Below are 21,738 nucleotides of genomic sequence, written 5' to 3' on the forward strand. Positions count from 1 at the left end.
CTTAATGGGAAGGGGTTTCAGAATAGTTGTATTCACTGTCAGTACAATCAACTCTATTCTTGATTTACAGCTGATTTTTTAAAAAAAATTACTATTGTAATTGAAACCAACCCCCCTGGTTAGACCCAATGCCAGAGCCCTAGCAACCTGAAAAAAACTTTGCTCCCTTGGCACCCAGATCTACCTCAGGAACTGTTGATGCTGTAGTTAACTAGATGTTCCCTGAAAGAATGCTGAATAACTTTAAACTGTGCTGAGAAAAACTGCTGTTGGGCGATGTCACCCTGATTTTTTAAGTTTTTCTAAGCCTTCTGATTCTTGTAACAAACTTTCTCACACACTTTACGTAAATAACTTATTGTTTTGCATTCTTTTATGGAGGAGGAGAAATTTGATGGACTGTTGGTGTGTCCAGTGTCATTGGAGAGGTGGTACTGTCACCTTCCAATCCACTGTCAGTTTTGGAAATCTATAAATGTTGGAGTCAGAAATTAAAAATTCTCTTTTCGCTTTGGAAGAGCTGCGTGTCAGCATTGTGTTATTTTTTGTCCTACAGTGACAGGGTGAGACCACTGTCCTCTCTTGTTTTGTTTCACAGCATTCTGCCCCCTAATCCTTGATCCCAGCTGGGAGAGGGGATGCAGCCTAAGAAGGAAGAGCACCTGCTGGGATCAATCCCGTGCTGTTGGTGAATGACACACGGGCAGAGCGCTGCCTTCGGTGACAAATGTGTCTGTCTCTCTTTTCAGGGATTGACCTGGAGAATATTGTTTACTATAAAGACAGCACACATTATTTTGTGATGACAGCAAAAAAGCAGAGTCTTCTGGACAAAGGAGTGATTATTAACGTATGTAAAAATGCTGGTTAAACCCTATTTTATTTACCTGGCACAGAGTAAGTGTGAACATCTGCATAAACGTTGCTGGATGTTAGGGTGTTTATAGACTTAATCACTTCATTCAAGCTCAGGCCACTTGGATCTTACTGTGACATTTTTAGGATTTGCTTTTTCCCTTCAATCAGCTCAAAGTTTCAATAGAGAACTGAAAACAATACTTCCTAAATTAATCAGTTTTGAAACTGGCTGAAATGGGATCTTGACTCACCTTGGAAATACGTGGTGGGATCATCACAGCAGAAAATAAAAACCTCAGTTATTTGAGGGTGAACTTAGCACAGCTATGTTCAATTTTATCAGGCAAGTAAGGAAGTGTAAAAACCTACCCTAGGTTAAATTGCAAATTCTTTAAAGTGGGTGAAACGTAATAGAAGAAGGCTATAAACATGATGGCCTGACCTTTCAGGGGTGTGTGTGATTTCAAGGTATTTTTTTCTTTCTTTTTTTTTCTTCTTCTTCTTTAAAATATAGGGTTTATTTTCTTTTGTTTCTAGGAAGTGTTATGGCACCACTTAAATTTCCCTTTCTGAAAACCCAAAAGAGTTCAATTTTTCTTGGAAAGTAAAGCAGTGCCAAAATAGCCAAGTGTAATTTCCTGAAGGAAGTACTTGTGGGGAACTGTTAAAAGGGCTTTTGGCTTTCTGATAGGACCACTCAGCTCAGTGCCATGATTCCCTGCCCTTTTGGAGGCCAGGGGCTCCCAGGGCAGAGCTGCTGTCCATGACCAACCAGGGTGGGAGAGAGGAAGGGTCAAACCCCTTGGTCTAAATGCAATGCCACTAGGGTTTGCAAGGGATGGTGTTCAGGAAATATTATATCAAGTTTTTGTGCATTCTAACTTAAACTGTTGATGGGCTTTAGTAAATCAAACCCACCATCTTCTACCTCCTGGAGTTCATTGGCCTCAAGCTTTGTTCAAACATAGGCAATGTTTTTTCCTCTTTATTAATTCTTTTTTCTTTTTCTTTTCTATTGAGTGCAAGTAACTTCAACTGTACAGTAAATGCACCAAGTAACACAAAATAAAATGAATAAAATAAAGTAAATAAATAAAAGTCCCATGGCATTTTTCACATACTTGTGGTACTGTAAAAGATCACCTATGACATTCAGTTCAGTTTCATGCAGGCTCACTAAATTACTTGAACCCCACTTGAAGTTATAATAGCTTGGAAATGGAGGGACTAATATCAATTGTGTATTTTTAATTTCGAGCAATTTTCTGAAATCCTCTTTACTTTCAGTGATTTTGTGTCTATTTCCATAAATAGGTATCTGTTTAAGATGATGTTTTCAAGATGATTCATCACTACTGATATGTGTAGGCTGAGATTGTGGGGCTAGTGTTTGTAGGTGAGGGCAGTCCCAGGGGATCTGTCGGGAGTTTGGAGCAGAGGAGCAGCAGCTGTGGCTCATCAGAGCTGTTTTCATGACCTACTCAGCTCTGAATGGAAAAAAAAATCAACCACCCCAGTGTGTCTGGTGCAACTGGGCTAATAGCAGTTTTGTGGTATCATCTGTGATTAGGGGTCTCATCCACGATTAGGCTGGAAATAGAACCTGCCTCATTATTAAATCACTGCCTTTAAGTAGGATGACCTGTAAAGGCAGGGTCCTTTACCACTCTTCCCAAGGAAAAGCCCAGCCCAAAAATGAACAGAAAAGCTGCTACGGTCCAGGTTTGAGTGTGGTATTTTTACTGAGATGTCGAGTCAAACCTTGAGGCCGAGCCCCCATGTCACAGCATCAGTGCTTCTGCTCTCCTGTGGTTTCAGATGGGGGGTGCACATGTGCAGAAAAGCATTGCAGTGATGTGGATGACATCTTTTGATGGGAGGGAAGTAATGTTCTGAAAAGATCACATCACCAAGGAACTGGGAGGAGCTATAATTTTCTATTGCAAACAAAGCTGCTCGTTCAGTGTGGGTAAGGAAAGTTTCTGTTTGGGGCAGTACCTGTGCTTGTGCATTGGCTTTTTGGAGATGACAAGTGTCACTTGTGTCTTGTTGCTGTGAGATGTGTGGCTCCCAGTCCTGCTGTGAGACTGCAGTGTTCCAGTTCACAGAGGACATTGGAGTCTCTCATCCCACATCCTTCTCTCCTTGCAGGACTCTGTTGATACTGAGCTGCTGCTCTGTGGGGAAAATGTGAACCAGAGCAATTTGCTGTCCTACGCCAGAGAAGCTGCTGACTTTGCAACCAACTACCAGCTGCCTTCCTTGGATTTTGCAATTAATCATTATGGCCAACCAGATGTAGCAATGTTTGATTTTACCTCCATGTATGCATCTGAAAACGCTGCGCTGGTGAGAGAGAGGCACAGACATCAGCTCCTGGTGGCTCTTGTTGGAGATAGTTTGCTTGAGGTAGATCTTGGAATGCCTTCCAAGTAGTATTTTCAGGTTTTTTACTTTACTTCCTTAATCCAACCATTCAATCTAGCCTCCTGTATAAAATGTCCTCTTTTGCATGTCTTAAAACAGTGGTGCCTTCTTTGGAATAGGTTTTCCCCCTTTTTTCTTTTCTCCTTTATTATGCCATAGTTTGTCATAGCTAATGCTTGGCTGGCAGCCTGTGACTCAGATCCCATTTTGCTTGTTGTGTTTCTGTCTGAAAGCTGTGAGCTCCATGTCCTCAGCTCGGGTGCATGGCATAATTTTACTGAATTCCATCATAGACAAAAACTTGATCCAAATTATTATTGCAGTCTCTTTGCCTTAGTATGTTCCCTTTTTTTTCTTTCTGAAGTGAAAAGTGGATGCTGCAACTTTTTTTTAAATTCGTGCTGACATCCTGAGGCATTTGAAAAGAGCAGTCCAAAGCAAGTTTAGGAGGTGAAAAGGGCATCTTTTTTTTTTTTCCCCTTTTTTTCCTTTAATAATTCTTGAGTCTTCTCTTTATTCTCAGCCTATACCTTTTAGGGCTAAGAAATTTGTTTTTATATATAGAAGTTAAAAAAAGGAAAAAGTGAAAAAAGTAATCTTCTTCCCCTGCCTAAGACTTAAAGGAGAGGCACATTTGAAACCTGCAGGTGTTGCGTGTGTTGCATTTTGACTCTTTCTGGGTTATTTTTCCAAGACAGTATGAAACCCTGGACTCCAAATTCACATTGAAAGTTACTGTTGTAGTAAGAACTTAAGAAATGCAGAGAACTAAAGTGTAACTGCTCCTTGCAGCCCTTCTGGCCGATGGGCACTGGCTGTGCAAGAGGCTTCTTGGCTGCCTTTGACACGGCGTGGATGGTGCGGGGCTGGGCGCAGGGGAGGCCTCCGCTGGAGATCCTGGCTGAACGGTGAGTGCTGCTCTGCTCCCCAGCATGTCCAGCCTTTTAAAGAGCTACAAGGCAGGGGATTTCAGAATGCTATCAGGAGAAATAGTATTAGGCTTTAAATCACTGATTTATGGCACCTAAAGTGTGATCCTTAAAGAAGTAGACCAAAGAGACCTTGTATCAAAAAAACCCGAACCTCCAGCCATCTCAACACCTGGTTTTTTATCATCAAAATAAAAAAAATCCTGAAAGGAGTCTAAATAAATTCTTCAACATTAACAGCTTTCAGAGTTGGTCTCTGTGATTTTAACTCTGCATTTTGGTGTAGTGGTGCTCTCTTTAGGCTGATAAATTGTGGAGAATTATTATAAAGCTGCACCAGAAACTTTTTTTGACTAGAGCAAGAAAATCTGTTGCTAAGTACAGCAGCAGTCTTGGCGTCATCATGGTCTGAGGGTTGAAGTTGCTGACTTAGGTCCTGCTGGCAGCCAGCCTGCTCTCCTACAGCTGCCCAGGCTGTTTTGGGGTAGATACAGAATAGGAAGAGTCATGGTTGTGGGAATGCAAGCAGGAGCTTTACTAACTACTGCACTTTGGGAATTTTTAAGGTAGAAGCCTGTGGGATGACTCAAACACGGCCTAATCCCAAATGGAAAATTCAACAGCATAGTAAAAAAAGCTGTGGTGGTTATAGGAATTGCAGGATGACAGGATCTAGTGCTATTATGTGGTAAAAAAGTTACTTCTTGAGTAGATGTTAAAGCAAAACCAGATGACTAGATGATGTAACCTCTTTTTTTTTTCCTCCTTTTTCTTGCTCACTTCCTGCCTCAGGAAAGTATGGACATAAGCTCTAAGTGTCCGTCTTGTCCTTTTTCTGTCTGGCATCCTTCTGCTGAGTGGGGATAAGAAATGGGATGGATGCATTATGCATTTGGTCCGTAACTTTTCCTGGCAGAACCAAAATGAAGTTTAGGCAGCTGCAAAAAAACCCCAATCTCTTATAGATAAATATTTATTTTAATACATAAATCTTGCATCTTTTTTCTCTCCAAGAGAGAGCATTTATCGACTCTTGCCTCAAACAACCCCTGAAAACATTAATAAGAACTTTGACCAGTACACCATTGACCCGGGAACAAGATACCCAAACTTGAACTCGAGCTGTGTTCGACCTCACCAGGTCAGTACTTAAAAGGCTTGCTTGTGAAATCAGTTCTTTTTTTATCAAGGGTAAATAGAGCTGCAAGGAGTGTGTAAACAAAATCTTCAGGAGACTCCTTAATTTAGAACCAGCTGCTGATAAAGTTAACCTGGAAACAAAACTGGATTTTTTGTCTGATGTTATGCTGGTGATTGCTTTTCCTTGTAGGTGAGACAATTATATGTTACCAATGAGCTACAGCAGTGTCCTCTTGAAAGAGTGAGCTCCATCAGAAGATCAGTGAACCTCACAAGACAGGGTAAGTGGCATCTCCTGTTTGCTGTGGCTTAACATTTGTGGCCTTCTGAGCATGCAGAAGCTGACTGAAAGGTTTGCTTTCCCCTTTGTGCAGAGTCAGATATTCGGCCTAACAAGCTTCTGACGTGGTGCCAGAAGCAGACGGAGGGATACCGAAACGTCAATGTCACTGACCTGACCAGCTCCTGGAAAAGTGGCCTTGCTCTGTGTGCCATCATCCATCGCTTCAGGCCTGACCTCATGTAAGTGACAGCTGGGGAACTCCTCGGCTGAGGCATTTGCAAAGGGCAGTGTAAGGCCAGAGCAGCCCTGACACTCCACAGTCCCCTTGTGTGGCTGCTTTCTGCAAGGAAGTGCACACCGTGGCCAGGCGTGGAGGGGGGAAGGGTGGGGTTGGGTTTGCTGTGTTTCTTCTGTATGTCCTTGCATGCTGTTTAGCATGAAATAGATGTGCTTTCAAAGAACTAGGAGGGTTTTGAACCCTATGATTTATCATGTTTGTGGGAGTCATGTGTCTATTTAAAACGAAATTTGCAGTTCTGGGGGAATGTGTAGAGCTGCATTCCCAGATCCCTGGAGACAGGTTTTGGTGTCTGTTTGAAACCACAGCCATGAAGCACAATCCTGAGTTACAGAAATGCTGGGTGAGCCTGAAGGAGCCATTCTTCATCTGTTGTTCTGGTTGCTGTGACAGTCAAAGAGGGAAATGTTGATGGAGGTTTTGTACAACTCTGTCCAGGAGAGCACAGAGTCCTTTCATGTGGGTGAAACAAGAGCTGGGCCTTGAAAATTAACTGCCCTAGGGGGTTGAGTGTAAGCCAGCATTCCCCTTTTGGCACAGTTTCTGGGGTCCTAGTGCTGCATGACCCAATTCCATGCATCTGAATATTTTGTAATGTCTCATAGTTAGATACAAGAAGGTCAGTGTGTAACAGGTGTCAAGGAATAGCAATTGCTGGCACTGCTGGGTGCAGTCAGTGGGGTGACTCTCTCTTCTCACCAGTCTCCAAAATGCAGCGGATGCATTCTTTTGTCTTCCTACAGAGAGTTAGGAGTCACACATGAATTACTGTTAACCTCCCTTTATTGTGGATAAATGAAAGGAATGATTGAACTTTTTTATGAGGTGTGATAAATTGGAAAAAAATAGGAGTGGTACCTAGAGTGCTTGTTTGTACAGTTTTGCCAGAGGAAGAGCTGAGATTTTAAGAACAGGAATTTTTCTTTGGCCTTGGGTTGGTTTAAAAGAATTAGAATTCTGGATGGTTTTGGGAGAGAGGATACAGAGATACAGAAAGCAAAGTAATCTTTGCTGACTGTGGAAAACATGTTCTCTGCACTGCTCTCTACAAGGTCAATAAATTTATCTTCCTGAGCTAACAGACCTCCTGCTGTTCAATTAATGTTGTGTTTGGATCTTGTTGGCTTCTTGTACTCAATGAGCCTGCAGAAGGACTTGGCTGGATGAAAGTTAGGCAGGCAGGAGAGGTGGCTGCCAGTGACAGCTCCCAGCTCCAGAAATGGGCAGTGGATGGGTGAGAGAAGAGGAGAAATTCTTTGGGAATTCAAAAACTCACATTCCACTGTGAGGAGAAAGAAACTACCCTGCCTGGAGCTTTGTAATTTATTTACATGTTTATTTTAATCATGAATTTTGGAAGCTGTTCAAAAGATCAGAGTCTTAGAATAGGTCTCATAGAAAATGGATTAGAGAGTGGATAACAGAGTTCCAGATGTGTGATGCACTTATTTAGTGTACTGCTAAATTCAGTTATGACCTGGGCAGGAGGCCCCTGCTCAAACCGTGTGTGTAACACATTAAAAAAGGAAAGGTAGTGTCTGTGCATGTGTGTGCACATACATAATATGCTACTTCCATAGAATGCTGTCCTAAATTTCTTCCTCCTGGCTTTGATGATTTATAAAACTAATTGAACCTAAGTAATCTCTTGCTAATGGATGAAGTCTGCAGTAGTTCAGCTGTATGTGGAGAAGGAAAAGGTTTGTTAGCACTTCTGAGGAAGAATTGCATCTCTCCAATAAATAGAGATATTTTTTGGTAGGACCACAACAAGGTCCAGTTCAGTGAAAAAGCTTTTAGATTCCATTTCTGGCAAAGGCAGTATTTGCAATAATAAAATAAGTATTTGCAATAATCTTGAGCTGCTGGTGCTGCTGTACCACGGGGGCACGGTGCATTCCCGAGGGGAGCGGGAACGAGCGATGCCGCTGTCTGTCTGTCCCCGCAGTGACTTCGAGGCCCTGAACGAGGAGGACGCGGTGAGGAACAACCAGCTGGCCTTCGACGTGGCTGAGCGGGAGTTTGGGATCCCCCCGGTGACCACGGGCCAGGAGCTGGGCTCGGCTGGGGAGCCCGACAAGCTCAGCATGGTGCTCTACCTGTCCAAGTTCTACGAGCTGTTCCGCGGCACCCCTCTGCGCGCAGTCGGTGAGTGAGCCTTCGTCCAGGCTGCCGATGAGCACTGCTCTCCAGCCAAGAGGCTTTTCCCAGCGAGGCAGAGTAGGAATTTTCCAGAGTAGAAATCCATTTTGATTTAGGTGAAATGTACATCTTTGAGTTAAGTCTGTAGTTTGCAAACATGGCTGTTTAGTCTGACTGCCTGTTCTCGCAAAAACCTATGCTCAGAGAAACTGCTTCTGCTGAAGGACAGAGATAAGGAGGACAGAGAGAGCAGGGTCAAAATGAGCCAGGAGTTCCTTCTGATAAAGAAGAATTAGTGGCAAATATCACATGAAATCAGTAAAATGAACATGAACTTATTGTGACATTGCATGCATATGTGTTTGAGAGGGAGATAAAAGAGGATCTAGAGTTCCCAGAGGCATGCATGTCACGTTAGGGGAATGATCCCCACATCCAGCACTGTAATAAACATACCGGCTTTACAACTTCCACAAAAGTTGTGGAGTTTGTTTGCTCCCACAAATAACCAGCAGAGCCCTTCTGGCCTGCAGGAGTTACCTCGGGCTTAACACAGGAAATGGGGGAGAATTTGATTGAAGACCCAGGTTTTGTGGGTCCTTGGTGGTTTCAGGGAGTAGAAGCAGCTGGATAACTGCTGCTTGACATCATGGAGGGCATGTATCAAGTTGTTGTGATTCCCTGGTAGTACATTGATGCTTGTGTTTCTCTCCTCCTTTTTTTAAAAAGCCACCCTACATTGTATGTATTTACTTTTATTTGTCTGTGTTTCTTATATATAATTGCTACCAGCACTCAACTGGAAAGCTTTGGCTTAGAATAATTTAAAACCAAATCTAAGTAAATATCCTAAGCAGTTGTTTTTTCAACAGATGCTGCTGAGAAGCAAAATGGAGAAAATAATGATCCTGGTTCACCAAAATCATCAAATTTCATCTTTAATAATCATATCAATTTAACTTTACCAAGAAAACGAGTACCAAAGGTGAGTTGTGAAGCAAGACTTGCCCTATGAATATTTTTTTTCTGAAAAGATGAAAATAAGCTTTCAGGCTCAGAAATAAGACGTTTATATATACACTGCTATAATTTTCTGAGCTATTTCTACGTGTAAGAAAAAGAGTCCTGTAGCTCTGTATTCCTGGAGTTAAATATACAGCCTTTTTATTATATACCAGTTCAAATAATCAGTGCTGTGCTAGACTGTCTATTGATTGGGAGGGAGGGCTGCTTGTTGGAAAAACCAGTGATTTGCACAGTTTGTGGATGCTGTCAGGGTTCTGAAGAGAAGCTTTCCAACTCCTACAGAGGAAACCTGCAATGGTGACAAACAGTGGGCGGGTTGATCAGCAGCTTTGGGATAACAATCTCTTAGTCATGCCTGTGTACTTTTCTCTCTTGGTTACTTATTAATGAAAACTTACTGACAGGCCCTGTTATATCCCTATATTATAAAAAAATCCATGCCCATACATGCTGTGATTAAGGACTACAGAGCCTTGAAGCTTTGCAGGGGCCTGAGTTAACGCATGTACACATCTACTGCATTTCTCAGTATATTAATATACTGCTTTTTATATTTGTTGCTCTCTTGTCCTGTAGAAATGTGATTTCTATTTTTTTCACCTGAAGAATTACTCCAGAATTTCCAGATACTTCCTACACTGACTTTTGTCTTGAATATTTTCCATCCTGCAAACTGTTTTTCAAAACCTATGGACAGTCCAGTAACTTAAAATATCCTTGTTAGGAAATAATTTTTTCCGGCCACCCACATATACACAAAACTAAGTGACATGGTTCCCAGATAGCCAAGCTGTGAGAAACCAAACAGGCAGAATAAACTTTGTTTTTTCTTGTGGATGACTTCTTTAGAAGGAAAACCTTTATCATGACCACAGTGTTGTTTTTCAATGAGTTGTTTGCAGAAGTAAACAGACTTTTAGCAGTGGGGAGAGCTTTCCATTACTGAGCCATAGAGCCTCTGATTAACCTCCTGTCATGAAATAAGCCTTCTGTCATACCAGGAGCTGGAGTTCTTGGCAGTACATGAAAGCACAAGGTGATTTGCTTGAAGGGCCCCTCTGGTTTCACACTAGGGGAGCTCGTTGGAAATGAGAAGTGGAAGTATTATTTCCTAAATCAGCTTGGGAAACAAGGCATTTTGTGTGAGGTTTTGCAGCTCTGTCACAGATGGGCTGTGAAACCAAGCAAGGTGGGTTAGGGTTCTTGAATTAGGACAGACTTGGGAGTGCCATAACCAGCTGAAACTAGCTGGGAAATTAAGCTCCTTGGAAAGCAATTGCTTGAGTTCAGGGTTTGGCTGTAGCTTCAGTTTTAGGGTTCTTTCCCCTGCATAAAGTGGTGCTGAGCATTATCAAGGTGCATATATATCAATTGTTCTGTCCAGGCTTTAGCAGAGCAGAGAGTGTTGCTAACTGAACTTCCATGGCATGCAGTTTGTCCTTGGACTGGGCTGGAGGAGGGATCCTTATCTGGGCGCAGGCTGTGAGAGACCAGGAAGCGGGGCCTGGAGCTGGGGTGGCTGTGGCTGTTCTGGCAGCCTGTGCTGAGCTGGATCATGTTTTCCATTCTCCTTGGAGTGTCAGCCCGGCTGGAGAGGAACTGAGATTTCCTGTGCTCCAGACTAATAAATGAATGGAGGTGTTTACACAATGCAGGGCGCAGCCCTTTTGGAGTCCTGCTCGGCAATTAAATTGCTTTGTCTTTCACTTCTTTGTCAGCATGTTAATGAGAGTCCTTTCTGCCCAATTTCTGAAAGGCAGCATCTTGCTTTGCTCCATTCGCTCAGGCAAAATCTGCTTTTATGTGGCCCAGGCTATTATGCAGAATACATTGTGCTGCTCTGTGTTCACCCTTTCTGGGTGTAGACTGATGACTCTAGGTAGTGCAAAGCTGGGTTTTACTGAGCTGCTGCTTGAAAGACAACGTAGTAAAGCAAAGTAATTGAAATATTGTCATCTGATTCCTTTGGTGTTTGCCCACAAGTTGTTTGGGATTACTCGTCTTCATTGCATAATGATTTATTACAGTCTATATGTAAAAAGGAAGCCTGCATTCTTTGATCTTTCTTTATTTCTTTTTAAGGAATTCCTTTTACTCCTTTTATTTGTTTTTTAAGTTGGCTGAGCAGGCACTAAGTTACAGCGTGGGCAAATGCCAATAAGTGGAATATAGTTTATTGTTCATAAATTATCACTGTATCAAATCATCACAACTGAATGTTATAAGAAGTGATAAAAATTTGCCAACATTGACTACTTTTCAAGTTTGTGCAGGCTGAGTATGAAGTATTACTGATTTGTGTAATCTCTAGTTGAGTAAAATAATGAAATATCTTCGTGGCTCGAGCATAAAATAAGCAATTTGGTTGCTTAAGTGTTGTAATGTTCAGCCATAGTCAGGGAGGTGAACCTTATGAGGGAGACAGACCTTTAAGGCAGCCAGTAATTACTCAAAAATGGAAGCATGACTGTGCTATGAATTCATGATCTGCATGCGGACAGATGGTTCAAGAGAGATTTGGGGGTTACAGTGAAAGACTGAGGGGTTTCTGGATTTTGTTACTTCTCTGGAAAACAGTGCAGTCTAGCTGAAAATTCACGGAATAACTCATGCTGTAAAACCTTTTTCTTCAAGGATGTGTTAATACTTTATGAATTCTAAACTCCTCAGTACTGAAAGAGGGAAAAATAAACACCAAGTTGTAGGGCCTGTTCAGCACAGTGTACAAGCATGTGTTCTCATGCACTGGAGTGCAGTGAGAGCTCCCAGTCAGGGGCTGTGTGATGGCTTTTACTGCCCTGATACCTGCATGAGGAGCAATCCTGTGAGCTGGGGGATCTGACAGGGAGGGCAGCAAGACCCCCTGATGCTGGCACTGCTCACCTGTGTGTGCCTGGCTGAGCACAGCCCAGACCTCATCTGCCTGAGGGATGGAACTTCTCCTGGGGGAGCTGCTGGGGTAAACATGGGAATCGCTGCAGTAACCCATGGAACTTGTTTTGGCTTTGCCCTTTCAGGCTGAAGGGAAAACAGAAGAAAATGAGACGAACAAGAGGCGTCGGAAAGGCCTCTTTGGTGTCTTTGAGCAGGTTGGTGTTCAGTGGTGCCCACCCATGTCCAGATGGACACCAGAGCTGAGGAAGCAGTGGGAGCTGGGGGACCAAGCTTTGGCCTTTGGAGCATGGCACGGAAAAAACTTCTCCCTTGAAATCTTGAATTTACTGTGGCGTGCACTAAAGAAGAGATAAATTAATCATTTGGGAGGGAGTAGAGCATTAACTAAATTGCACTAGTTTTTGTTCTGACACAGGAACATTTAAGGTATTGGTTTGTTTTTCCTTTTCCTAATTGTCTATTTAGACAATTTTTTATTTGAAGAGTTTGCATTGCAGTTTGGTTTCTAGCCCTTCTCTGATTAATCACCTTTGTGACTCTGCTTTATGAATAGCAGCACCAATTAATGTTCCCTTTTACTGTACTCTGGGACCCAAGAAAATATTTTTTGGCAACTTTTGCATGCAAAACATGCAAAAGTTGCCTGTTTAGTATACTGCAGACTGTATTTCCTTTCACCCTTTGCTGAAAAGGATGTTACCTCTCTCCTCCTCTCCCTTCATGAGTGTTGTAGGAAACACAAGAAAAACACAGTTTGTTGTTTCCTTGCAGACTTCAGGCTTTCCAAGCCAGGGGACAAACAATGGGAAAGAACAGAGTGAATGCAGAGAAGGAATGAACCAGAACAAAGTCAAATCAATGGCAACTCAGCTGCTGGCAAAGTTTGAAGAGAATTCTTCCAATACAATTCTGAGGCGACAGGTAGGTCAGAGATGAACATGAAAGCATCTCTGAAATTGAACTGTAGTCCCTCCTTGTGAAGGTAATGCAGATTTCCCAGGGAAGACAAGAGTCTCTTAGGTGTTTGGAGTGGCTTGTCTTTTTTAATACTTTATGCAAATTAAAAGTATTTCTCTCAATACTTGGTAAACAAATACAAGTCATATAGATTGACTAATGCATCTAACAATAACATGTTGCTGTGTTATAGTGTCTAGAAATCTCATGGAAGCGAGCCTGTGGAATTTGTGTTGTTTGGAAGTCTAAGGTGGCTGCATACAGTATTGCAGAAGGCCTGTTGTGGCCTGTGTTTTTCAAATAAAGGACACTGCATATCCTGTGGAGCCTGTCTTTATGGAAAATTAGGAAGTGTCAAAAGGAAACCTAATCTCTTGCAAGATATGTCTGGCTGCCATTTCCATTCCAAAACTAGGCAGAGTGGAATACATTTATGCGTTTTACAGCGTATTCATGGTTTGTTGTTAGTGTGACTAGAGGTATTTTAAAAACAATCCCATGCTGCCAAGGTAGGGAGGAGAAGCTCAAAATCACACTTCAGCCAGAAATAGTTGGAATTAGCAGAGTTTAGATCTGTCATCTGAAAGACCTGAAGGACGGATGAGCAAAGTGTGGATGTTTTGACAAAGATGGTGGCTTTCTTAATTCTTCATCCTTGTATCCGTTTGTTTATTTAGATATTTAGGTCCTCCAGTAGTGTAGGCTTTATAGATGTCCAGTGACTTTGTCTATCCTTGAACCAAAGTTGTTTGCACACTGCCTGGCTACTTGTCAATGCCCTGAGCTTTCAGTGTGTGGTAAGTGGCCAGACATTTCCTTGGCCATGCTGAAGGGAGTTATTTTGATCATAAGCTCTGTTAAAAAGTACTGAATGTGTTCAACTCAACTTCAAAGTATATCTTTGATGGTAGCAGTTGCTAATAAAATGGGTAGGTGGCAAAAATATGCAAAATGTGTTCTTAAGCTTCATAGTAATGCATCTTTAAAAGAAGCTTTTCTTTCTTTCTGCCTCAGAAATTCTTTGAATCCTATTTACTGTCTTCGTTTTTTTTTCTCCTTTACTCTGTCTTTGCAATTTTAAAAATGCTTTACAAGGAGGTAACAGATAGACCGGCCCTGCTCTCCTCTGACCCTCCTGTTAATCCTCGCTTTGCTAAACCTATGGATCCAAGCCTTCTTCCACCTCAACCAAAAAGGCAGGTAGGAGGCTCCTGGGGCTAACTAACACCTGGCAAGCACAGCATTTCTCTCACTGCTGGGAACTCGCTGCTATTGCAGAGCTACATAAGATACAAAGCAATATTTGGATGGAAACTGCAGAGTTCACAGACACATTTAGCTGGGAATTGTGAAAATGCCATTAGAAAATAAAGGCTATTTCACACCTACTTTGCCAGATGAGCAAACTCTCTGAAAGTGTGGAAATACCCTGAAAACATAAGTGTTGATTTCTGTGTTACCATATCTAGACTCCAAATTGTATGAATGTAATTGCACAGCTGCTTTTAATGTGTGAGAAAACTACAGCAGTACCCAAAAATTTGTGCATATATACCCAATGCTTTGGGTTATTGTAATGATAAGGCTAAGAGGGAAACCTGGCAAAAAGATAAAGGCTTGAGCATTGACCAGCTGATATTGGTGCCCCAGGTATTTTATTTCTATAAGTAGAATTTGTGATAAGAATTTCTGCTGAAATCTCTTTTGCCGCATCACATATATGAGGAAAAATGTAGTCTAAATTTTTCTCTTGGTACTTTGACTGAAAGCAATCTCATCTCAAACCATATTGATACTTTTCATCAGTTTTAAATTGTAGTAAACATCCTGTAATGGCACTTCAAGAGCAGTCTGCAGTGAATTGAGAACTGTATTGCAAGTGGAAATCTGCAGATCAGAAGCTATTTTATATGAAAACTCAAATTCAGAGATGTGTTCTGAACTCCTCAGAAAATGCCTTAAATCTGTAATACATTATATGCTGATTTGGGTCAGATTAGATGTAGAACTATAGCAAGAATTACTGTTGAAATCCTCCTAAATATAATTTGATTACAAGCTCAGTTTCAGGCAGATGTGCTGCTAAAAAACTCCAACCCAAAACCTTTGCTGTAAACTCTAGAGGAAGATGTTCTTCTGCACTGCTGCTGTCTGAGGTTACTCACAAAAACTCAGAAGTGTACAGAAGAATGTCACGGCCTGCACAAGTTGTGTAGGAGTGATTTATTTCAATGCATGTGCACAAGCACCAGAAGTGCAGTAGACAGTGTGCAAAGAGTGATGTGAGAACATTTTATGTGCATGACTGTGCCGTTCTTTCGGAAGCATCCTTAAAAGCTGCATATCCTGCATGCTAGTGCAGAAAGCAGAGTTTTGTTCACTTCAAGTGTTTCCCAGTTTCAGGTGGTAGCTAGGAGTGAACACGAGGTCAGGGAACCCAAACAGTCTTTAAATGGTTCTGATCATATGGCCAGGAGAGCAAAGACTGTGCACAAAACAGATCCCCAGCCCAGTCTGTCAGAAACCTCTGAAAATCTCGCCTCTGCCTGTTCTGCTGCATTTGTACTTTCTGGAGTGCTTGAGCGTCTTCAGCACCTGGAGGAAAAAATGAAACAGGTGACAAGCAACTTCTTTTCCTTTCTGTCTCTTAAATGCCTGTGATAATCTGTGTACCGTGGTTTTGCTGGCTTGTTCTCTGTTGACTGTAGGTTGTATTAAGACAATAAGAAGTCTTTCTACAAACTTCGGTGTTTTGTTCGTGGATGTGGTTTTAACTGAAATCTCTCTCTTTCTTTTCTTGGCTGTCCTTCCCTGGCTGTCACTGCAGAAAAGAGCTCAGACCATAGCAAATAGGGAATTCCATAAAAAGAACATTAAAGAGAAAGCAGCACATCTCGCCTCAATGTTTGGATACATGGAGTTTCCAAAGGTGAATTTTAAGTTTTGCACCTGAAGAACTGCTTATTTGGAAGATGTATAAGAATTCATGAAGGGAAAGAAATTGCAGTGGTTTTGGTTTTAACTTCCTTTCATTCTGTGTGGATTTGAAAAGTAATGTGGATTCTACTGAAACCAGTAAAAAGTGTTGTTTAAATATTATTGCATAGTTTAATTGAGGTGAAACAATCTGAATCCTAAAGCTAATCAGAGTGCTTTAGCAGGAGAGACATGTATTCAAATAAACTATGTCTTGTGCTTAAGCACACACTGCTGGCTCAGTTTCTAATCAGTTGCTGAGCAGTGGTGCTTGGTGCACTCTGGTTTTTGCTGGATTTCATTATGCTCTCTCCCAGTACTATCTTACTGCCCACTGTGAATATTTCTATTAAAGAAATGGTACAATAATACCATTTACCATGAAGATGCCATGATGATTTTCATGGGCGCTTACTGTACAGAGGTAGCAAGAAGAGTAGATCTGTCATTGTTATGTTTCTGGTTTTTTTGATGCATGACTGTGAACTTAACCTGTGTTGATGTCACTGTCTCTTGGGTAACTCTCCTGTTTCTGCTCTACACAGAATAAGCTACCTACTAAAGGCTTACCCCATTCTCAGCCCCCAACTCCCTCTTGCCCTCCACCTCATCATTCAGCTGTTGCTGCTTCATCATCTGTTGGTTCAGCTTCCTCTGCTGTTTCTTCTCAACAGGTACTCTATTAAGAGATTTTTCATGTAAAACCCAAACTTGTACTCAAGCTGCTTGAGAAATGGCTTGGATGGAAGGTGCTGCCAGCGGACCTGTTGTATGGGTCGTAATTCACATTTAAATCAAGCTTTCCCTTTTTGCTGTTGTTAGTTCTGCATGTTTGTAAGAGAAATGTTGTCATCAGGTATGGCTTAGGTAAAAGCTGTGAAGAACAAAGCCAATGGTTAACATTTTTTTACTTAATTCTGAAAATTTTGCATTGCTGCTTGTTTTAAATGATCTACTGTAGGATGATACCACAGGCATGCTGAAGAAAGCTTCCCATTATAAAGCAAACTGTGTGCTGTGGGGTTAGTTTTCTTGGCTTGGGTGGAATTTATGTTTCTTTTCATAAGAATATCCATCTGCTCTGCAGGGGAAAACCTGCACAATGATGGTTATTTTAACCCTGTCTTAGACTGGACATGTCTTAGAATTGTATGAGCATTTACCAATACAGACATTTTATTATTGTTTGTTTAATTACTAGTACTTTAAACTTGCTTCTGCATGTGAATAGGTAGAATACAGTTCTTTGTAGCAGCAGAACTTCTGGAAACATCCATACTTGGAAAGAAGGAGGTGACACTTGGGTCAGAGATACTCAGTTCTTCCTACTGAGGCTGATGCTCATGTGCTGTGTTGCAGTGACTGCCTGGCTCCCAGTCCCCAGGGAAATCCAGGGGACACGGCCCTTCAAGGACACTGCGAGCTCAGCAGGTGCCTTGCTGCAGTAATCCCCTAATTCCCTTCATTCAGCTTCAAAGTAATTCCTTTGCCTGGATTTACCTCTTACTTTTTATGAGCTAAGAGGTGTAGCATGTGATGGGTTTTAAGCTAAGTCATGGTTTCCAGAAGATTGGGAGCTGATGTTCATTTGATTTGGAGGACTATTATGACTCTGCAAAGAGAATAAAAAAACCCCAAAACCCAAACCCAAGCAATCTGAAAAACCCTTTAGAACATGAGAACTAGGGTTTTAATCATATGGAAACTCTGTGAGAAATAATTTCATTGGGATTTTAACATCACTTCTTGGAGAACCTTTGTCCTGACCAATCTTTTTTTCTGGATATTTTAAAAACTGGATTTTCTTTAAAGTGCACTGCCAGCCTTGATTAGTTTGCCTTTGTATTTAAATGGTGTGGCAATAGTTTGTTGTTACTTGGTTTCACTCAGGCTGGGTTTACTTCAGCTGAAAAATGCTCTCTCTAGAGATACTGGTAGAATGCAGCTCAGCTGAAGCAAGAAAATCGAGTTCTGTCACCAGCACAATAAATATACGTTCATCTCAACGTAAATATTTGGCTGGTTAAGCAGGACTACATTTACACTTTGGCAGATCTACATGCATGAGCATTTTGATGCCTGCATACCCAGCTCCATGTGCTGTACAGGCTGCCAGCCTCTTGTACACTATGCATTTCATAGGTGTAAATGTGGTGCATTTTGTGTGGCATTTTGGAGAATTTTTAAACAGCAGTTCTAGTAATGACCAGGTGATCTTTGCTTCTCCTGTCAGGGGCACAGGTGGTAATAGAATCTGTCCCTGCCCTTTCACGGTCAAATTGTTGTCCCTGTGTTTTATCCTTACAGATTGCACACTTTTCAGAATGTGAAAATTTTATCCGGCTCTATAAAACACTGACTAAATATGCAGTGCTATATAAATAAAAATTCAACAGTATTTCAGATGCACAGTGTGCATTTTCAAGTGCTGTTCAACAATATGTTTGGACCTCTGCTGTGAATATGCCAGGAACTGCCTATGTCTCCATTATCTTGAGGAGGGGAATTATGGGTCTCAAAATTTGAATTTCTGCTCTCTGTTCTGAGAAGTATCATTAGCTGAGTGTAGACTTCAGTATCAGAAAGTGTTTTGGGATTGATAAACTGACAGGAAGATCTGCTGTGTGTTGCTGTCAGTGTTTCTGCTTTTTCCCCAGCAGACAGACAGAAGGTAATAGAAGTGTTTTGAGTTCTGTAAGGCTTCATGATATATGACCTATAAATATCAGCACCCTCCCATGGTTTTAAATAGCTAGTGCTGTCATTTAAATTTCAGGTGAGTTCTGAGGTTGCTACCAGACATGACAAACCGATGCACCTGTTCAGTTTTGCTTGGAACAGTGTTAGTTATGGGGACACAGTTATTGAAAAGGGTGGCGATGAAATCATACTGTCTAATTACAGAAACTTGTTATTAAGTCTAAGTCCTGCAAGGAGCACTTGAAAAGAAGGCTGTGGGACTCTATTGTTTCTTTCAAGACATGCAGTCATTGCAACTTAGTAAGAACTACCTTCTTTGTACAATATGTCAATAATAATCAAAAGTACCTTCTAGCTTCAATCACCTGTCAAAATTCACCTAGCTAGAATAATGAGTTAGCATATATTATATTACAGGCTGGGCTTTGGTTATTCCTGTTTTCTGCTCAAGGTTGGATTGACCTTCAGAAAACTCTGTTCATCTGAGCTTTGCATGAGTGAGTCCACACCGTGTGTCATAAGAACTGGGAAGTTTTTGCAATCAATTTGCTCCCTGCAGAGCTTGGACCAACAACTTCCCTTCAGTGACGTGACTCTAATTGCCAGCAGTAAGCAGGGCTAGGGTGTTTCCTACACACAGTAACTTATTACTCAAATGTTGTTTATCTCAGAGGGAAGATACACATAGCAGCTTGTACACAAAGTAAATAAATCACCCTCAAAGTAAAATAAGACCAGGAAAAAGGATTTGAAAGAACAAAGGGAAAGCATTGTATGCTTTTGGAGGCAGAGAGCATAGTTCCTTTGTTTTATGAGAATGCTACTGAGGCTTACTTGGCTGGCTGTGCAGTTTTGAATAATAACACAGGGAAATACAGAAGGCAGCTTTCTCTTCCCATGGCAATAACCACCCTGGTCAACCTGCTGAAAAGCAGTGTGCCACTGACAGCTCAACAGTCTGAGGAAATCACAAACTCTTGGGATTTTTAAGTGTTTTCTGCTTGTTCCCTGAAATTCACCGTGTAAGGTAACTCTTTAGGATTCCTGTTCAGCCAAGGCGTTAAAGCTGCTGGCATAAAGCTGCCTGAGCTGTGAGCCGGAGCCTGTTCCATGCACACAGCGGCCCCAGCGTTACCAAGCTGTGTGTGACTTCAGTAGAGGAGCAGCCTCAGGGGCACTGAGGACATTCTCTGGTGTCTCTGAGGGTGGTAGGTGCTCTTGGGGCTGCCCTGGTGGATCCTCATCCTGCCCTGATTCTTCTGGTTGGTGATTGAGTGGCACTGGTGCAGAACAGAGTAGTGCTGTTGGAAGGGATGTACAACAAACATCTCTTGCCTGACCAAGTCAGGGCTCACCAAAAGTTAAAGCATGGTTTTAAGGGCATTGTTGCTAAATTAAAGTGAAATCTCACTTGCTTTTACTTGGAATGTGAATTCACATTTGTTATAGGAACATTTCCTTTTAATAGCATTTTTAAAGGGTGTATAAACATGCAATTTTTTTTTGTTTTGACTGCTTTAATGTTGCCATAGGTTGTTCCAATGGATGGAGAACAGAAATCAGCCAACCTGATGAATTTCAAGGTGTAGTTCAGGCTCAAGGATACTTTTCCTGAAATTCAACTACTTGCACTTTAAGCACAGCCTTGTTATGTAACTGATTACTCCAGTATTTATCTAGTTCATGGAAAACTTTCTGCTTCAACTGACTTTGAACACTTTCTTTTACCTTGGATCTTGTGGACAAGAACTTGTACATTTACATGTACATTACTTGTACATGTACAACATGGCCTCAGGATATTCAAATGTGCTCAGGATATTCAGAGGTGCAGAATTTGCGGAGGAAATTTTTTTTTGTTCCATGTTCTTAAAAAAAATCCACAAAGGAACATAGTTTTCCTGTAGTAGCAAGTAGTACTTCTTGTAGGGTTTTATAAATTGGTGTGCCACTTGGGACAGTGTTGTGGTATGTAATTAGCAGTTCACTTTGCAGTTGTTACCCACAAGTTGTCCAGATATTGAATAATATTTTAAAGTCTTTTTATCCTAAATAAAACCAAACAGGAAAGAAATTTTTCCCTTAAATGGCCTTTGTAGTCTTAATGTGTATATTTTGTACCTGCCTGGTTATCAAGTTAATTATGAGATAACTCTCAAAAGGTAAGGGGAGCTGTAAAGGGTTGGCCATAGTCCCTTGAATTTTTTAACCCATAATAATTTTTGAAAACACACCCACAGTGCATTATAAGTGTTTTTAAACTTGATAGGAAATGCTTTAAAATTGTTTTAAAGTATTCCAAATACCATTGCATTTATATTTTTTCCTTTCTTCATGGTAACTTTCTGATATTTTAAAACCTTCAATTAGCAGGACTTGGTGTGGTGGCAGTAGACAAATTATTTCACTGAGAAGAGGGTGACTTCCTTGAGATTTGGGCTCTGTGAGAGGCAAATGGAGTGTTATATATGATATCATGTATCTGTCCTCATGGAAAAAAGCAGTGTCCTGATTTCAGAAGCAGAGTACCGGACTGCTGGCCAGACCAGGGAGCAGAGTACCTGCCTGCTTGATGCTACTTGCACACTCATGCACAGACACTTCTCCCCTGTTCCAGTGCCCAGGCGCAGGGGTTTGGGCAGGGAAGCACACACCATGCAGTCATTGGTCTGTCTGCTGTGCATTTGGAGCCACAGCCTAAGCCACTGCTGCCTCCTTGCAGGCCTGATTGATACATTTGGTTAAAAACAGCCTAATTTTCATGGTTGCAGCAGTGTGATGAAGCAGATTAAATGAGAAGTTTCCCTCTCACGAGTGTGGTTTCTCCAGTTCTCCCTGGCATTACCATGAGTCACTGGGGAAAGGGCAAATGGTTGCCCTGTGAGCACCAACAAAACATTTCTGTGTGGGACTTGGCTCATACATTTTCATAGAATGTTCCCTGAAATGTCACAGTTTGGGGAGTGTTAATATGGAGTTCAATCCCACCCCCTGTTCTGAAATGTTACAACCAAGTCCCAGAGAAGTTGAAGTGAACAATAGGGGTTTTTTTAATGTCAGAATGTCCTGCTCAGATAGCCAGGCAGTGGCTCCCAGCTCAGCCTTTC

The 21,738-nt window shown here is 41.6% G+C and overlaps 1 protein-coding gene across 1 annotated transcript in view; it reads left to right on the forward strand.

The window, feature by feature from the left end:
* The window catches only part of MICAL2 (microtubule associated monooxygenase, calponin and LIM domain containing 2), a 118,765-nt gene that overhangs the window by 46,463 nt on the left and 50,564 nt on the right, over positions 1-21,738 (forward strand). The window contains exons 7-20 of the mRNA XM_066552501.1: positions 750-850; positions 3,010-3,267; positions 4,078-4,193; positions 5,229-5,355; positions 5,545-5,635; positions 5,729-5,876; positions 7,884-8,083; positions 8,950-9,062; positions 12,121-12,192; positions 12,770-12,919; positions 14,051-14,155; positions 15,359-15,571; positions 15,783-15,884; positions 16,477-16,605. Of these exons, the coding sequence (XP_066408598.1) occupies positions 750-850; positions 3,010-3,267; positions 4,078-4,193; positions 5,229-5,355; positions 5,545-5,635; positions 5,729-5,876; positions 7,884-8,083; positions 8,950-9,062; positions 12,121-12,192; positions 12,770-12,919; positions 14,051-14,155; positions 15,359-15,571; positions 15,783-15,884; positions 16,477-16,605 (1,925 nt within the window). The remainder of the gene's footprint in view (positions 1-749; positions 851-3,009; positions 3,268-4,077; positions 4,194-5,228; positions 5,356-5,544; positions 5,636-5,728; positions 5,877-7,883; positions 8,084-8,949; positions 9,063-12,120; positions 12,193-12,769; positions 12,920-14,050; positions 14,156-15,358; positions 15,572-15,782; positions 15,885-16,476; positions 16,606-21,738) is intronic.

This window comes from Molothrus aeneus, chromosome 6 (assembly GCF_037042795.1).
Source record: "Molothrus aeneus isolate 106 chromosome 6, BPBGC_Maene_1.0, whole genome shotgun sequence".
In the NCBI taxonomy this organism is placed as follows: Eukaryota; Metazoa; Chordata; class Aves; order Passeriformes; family Icteridae; genus Molothrus; species Molothrus aeneus.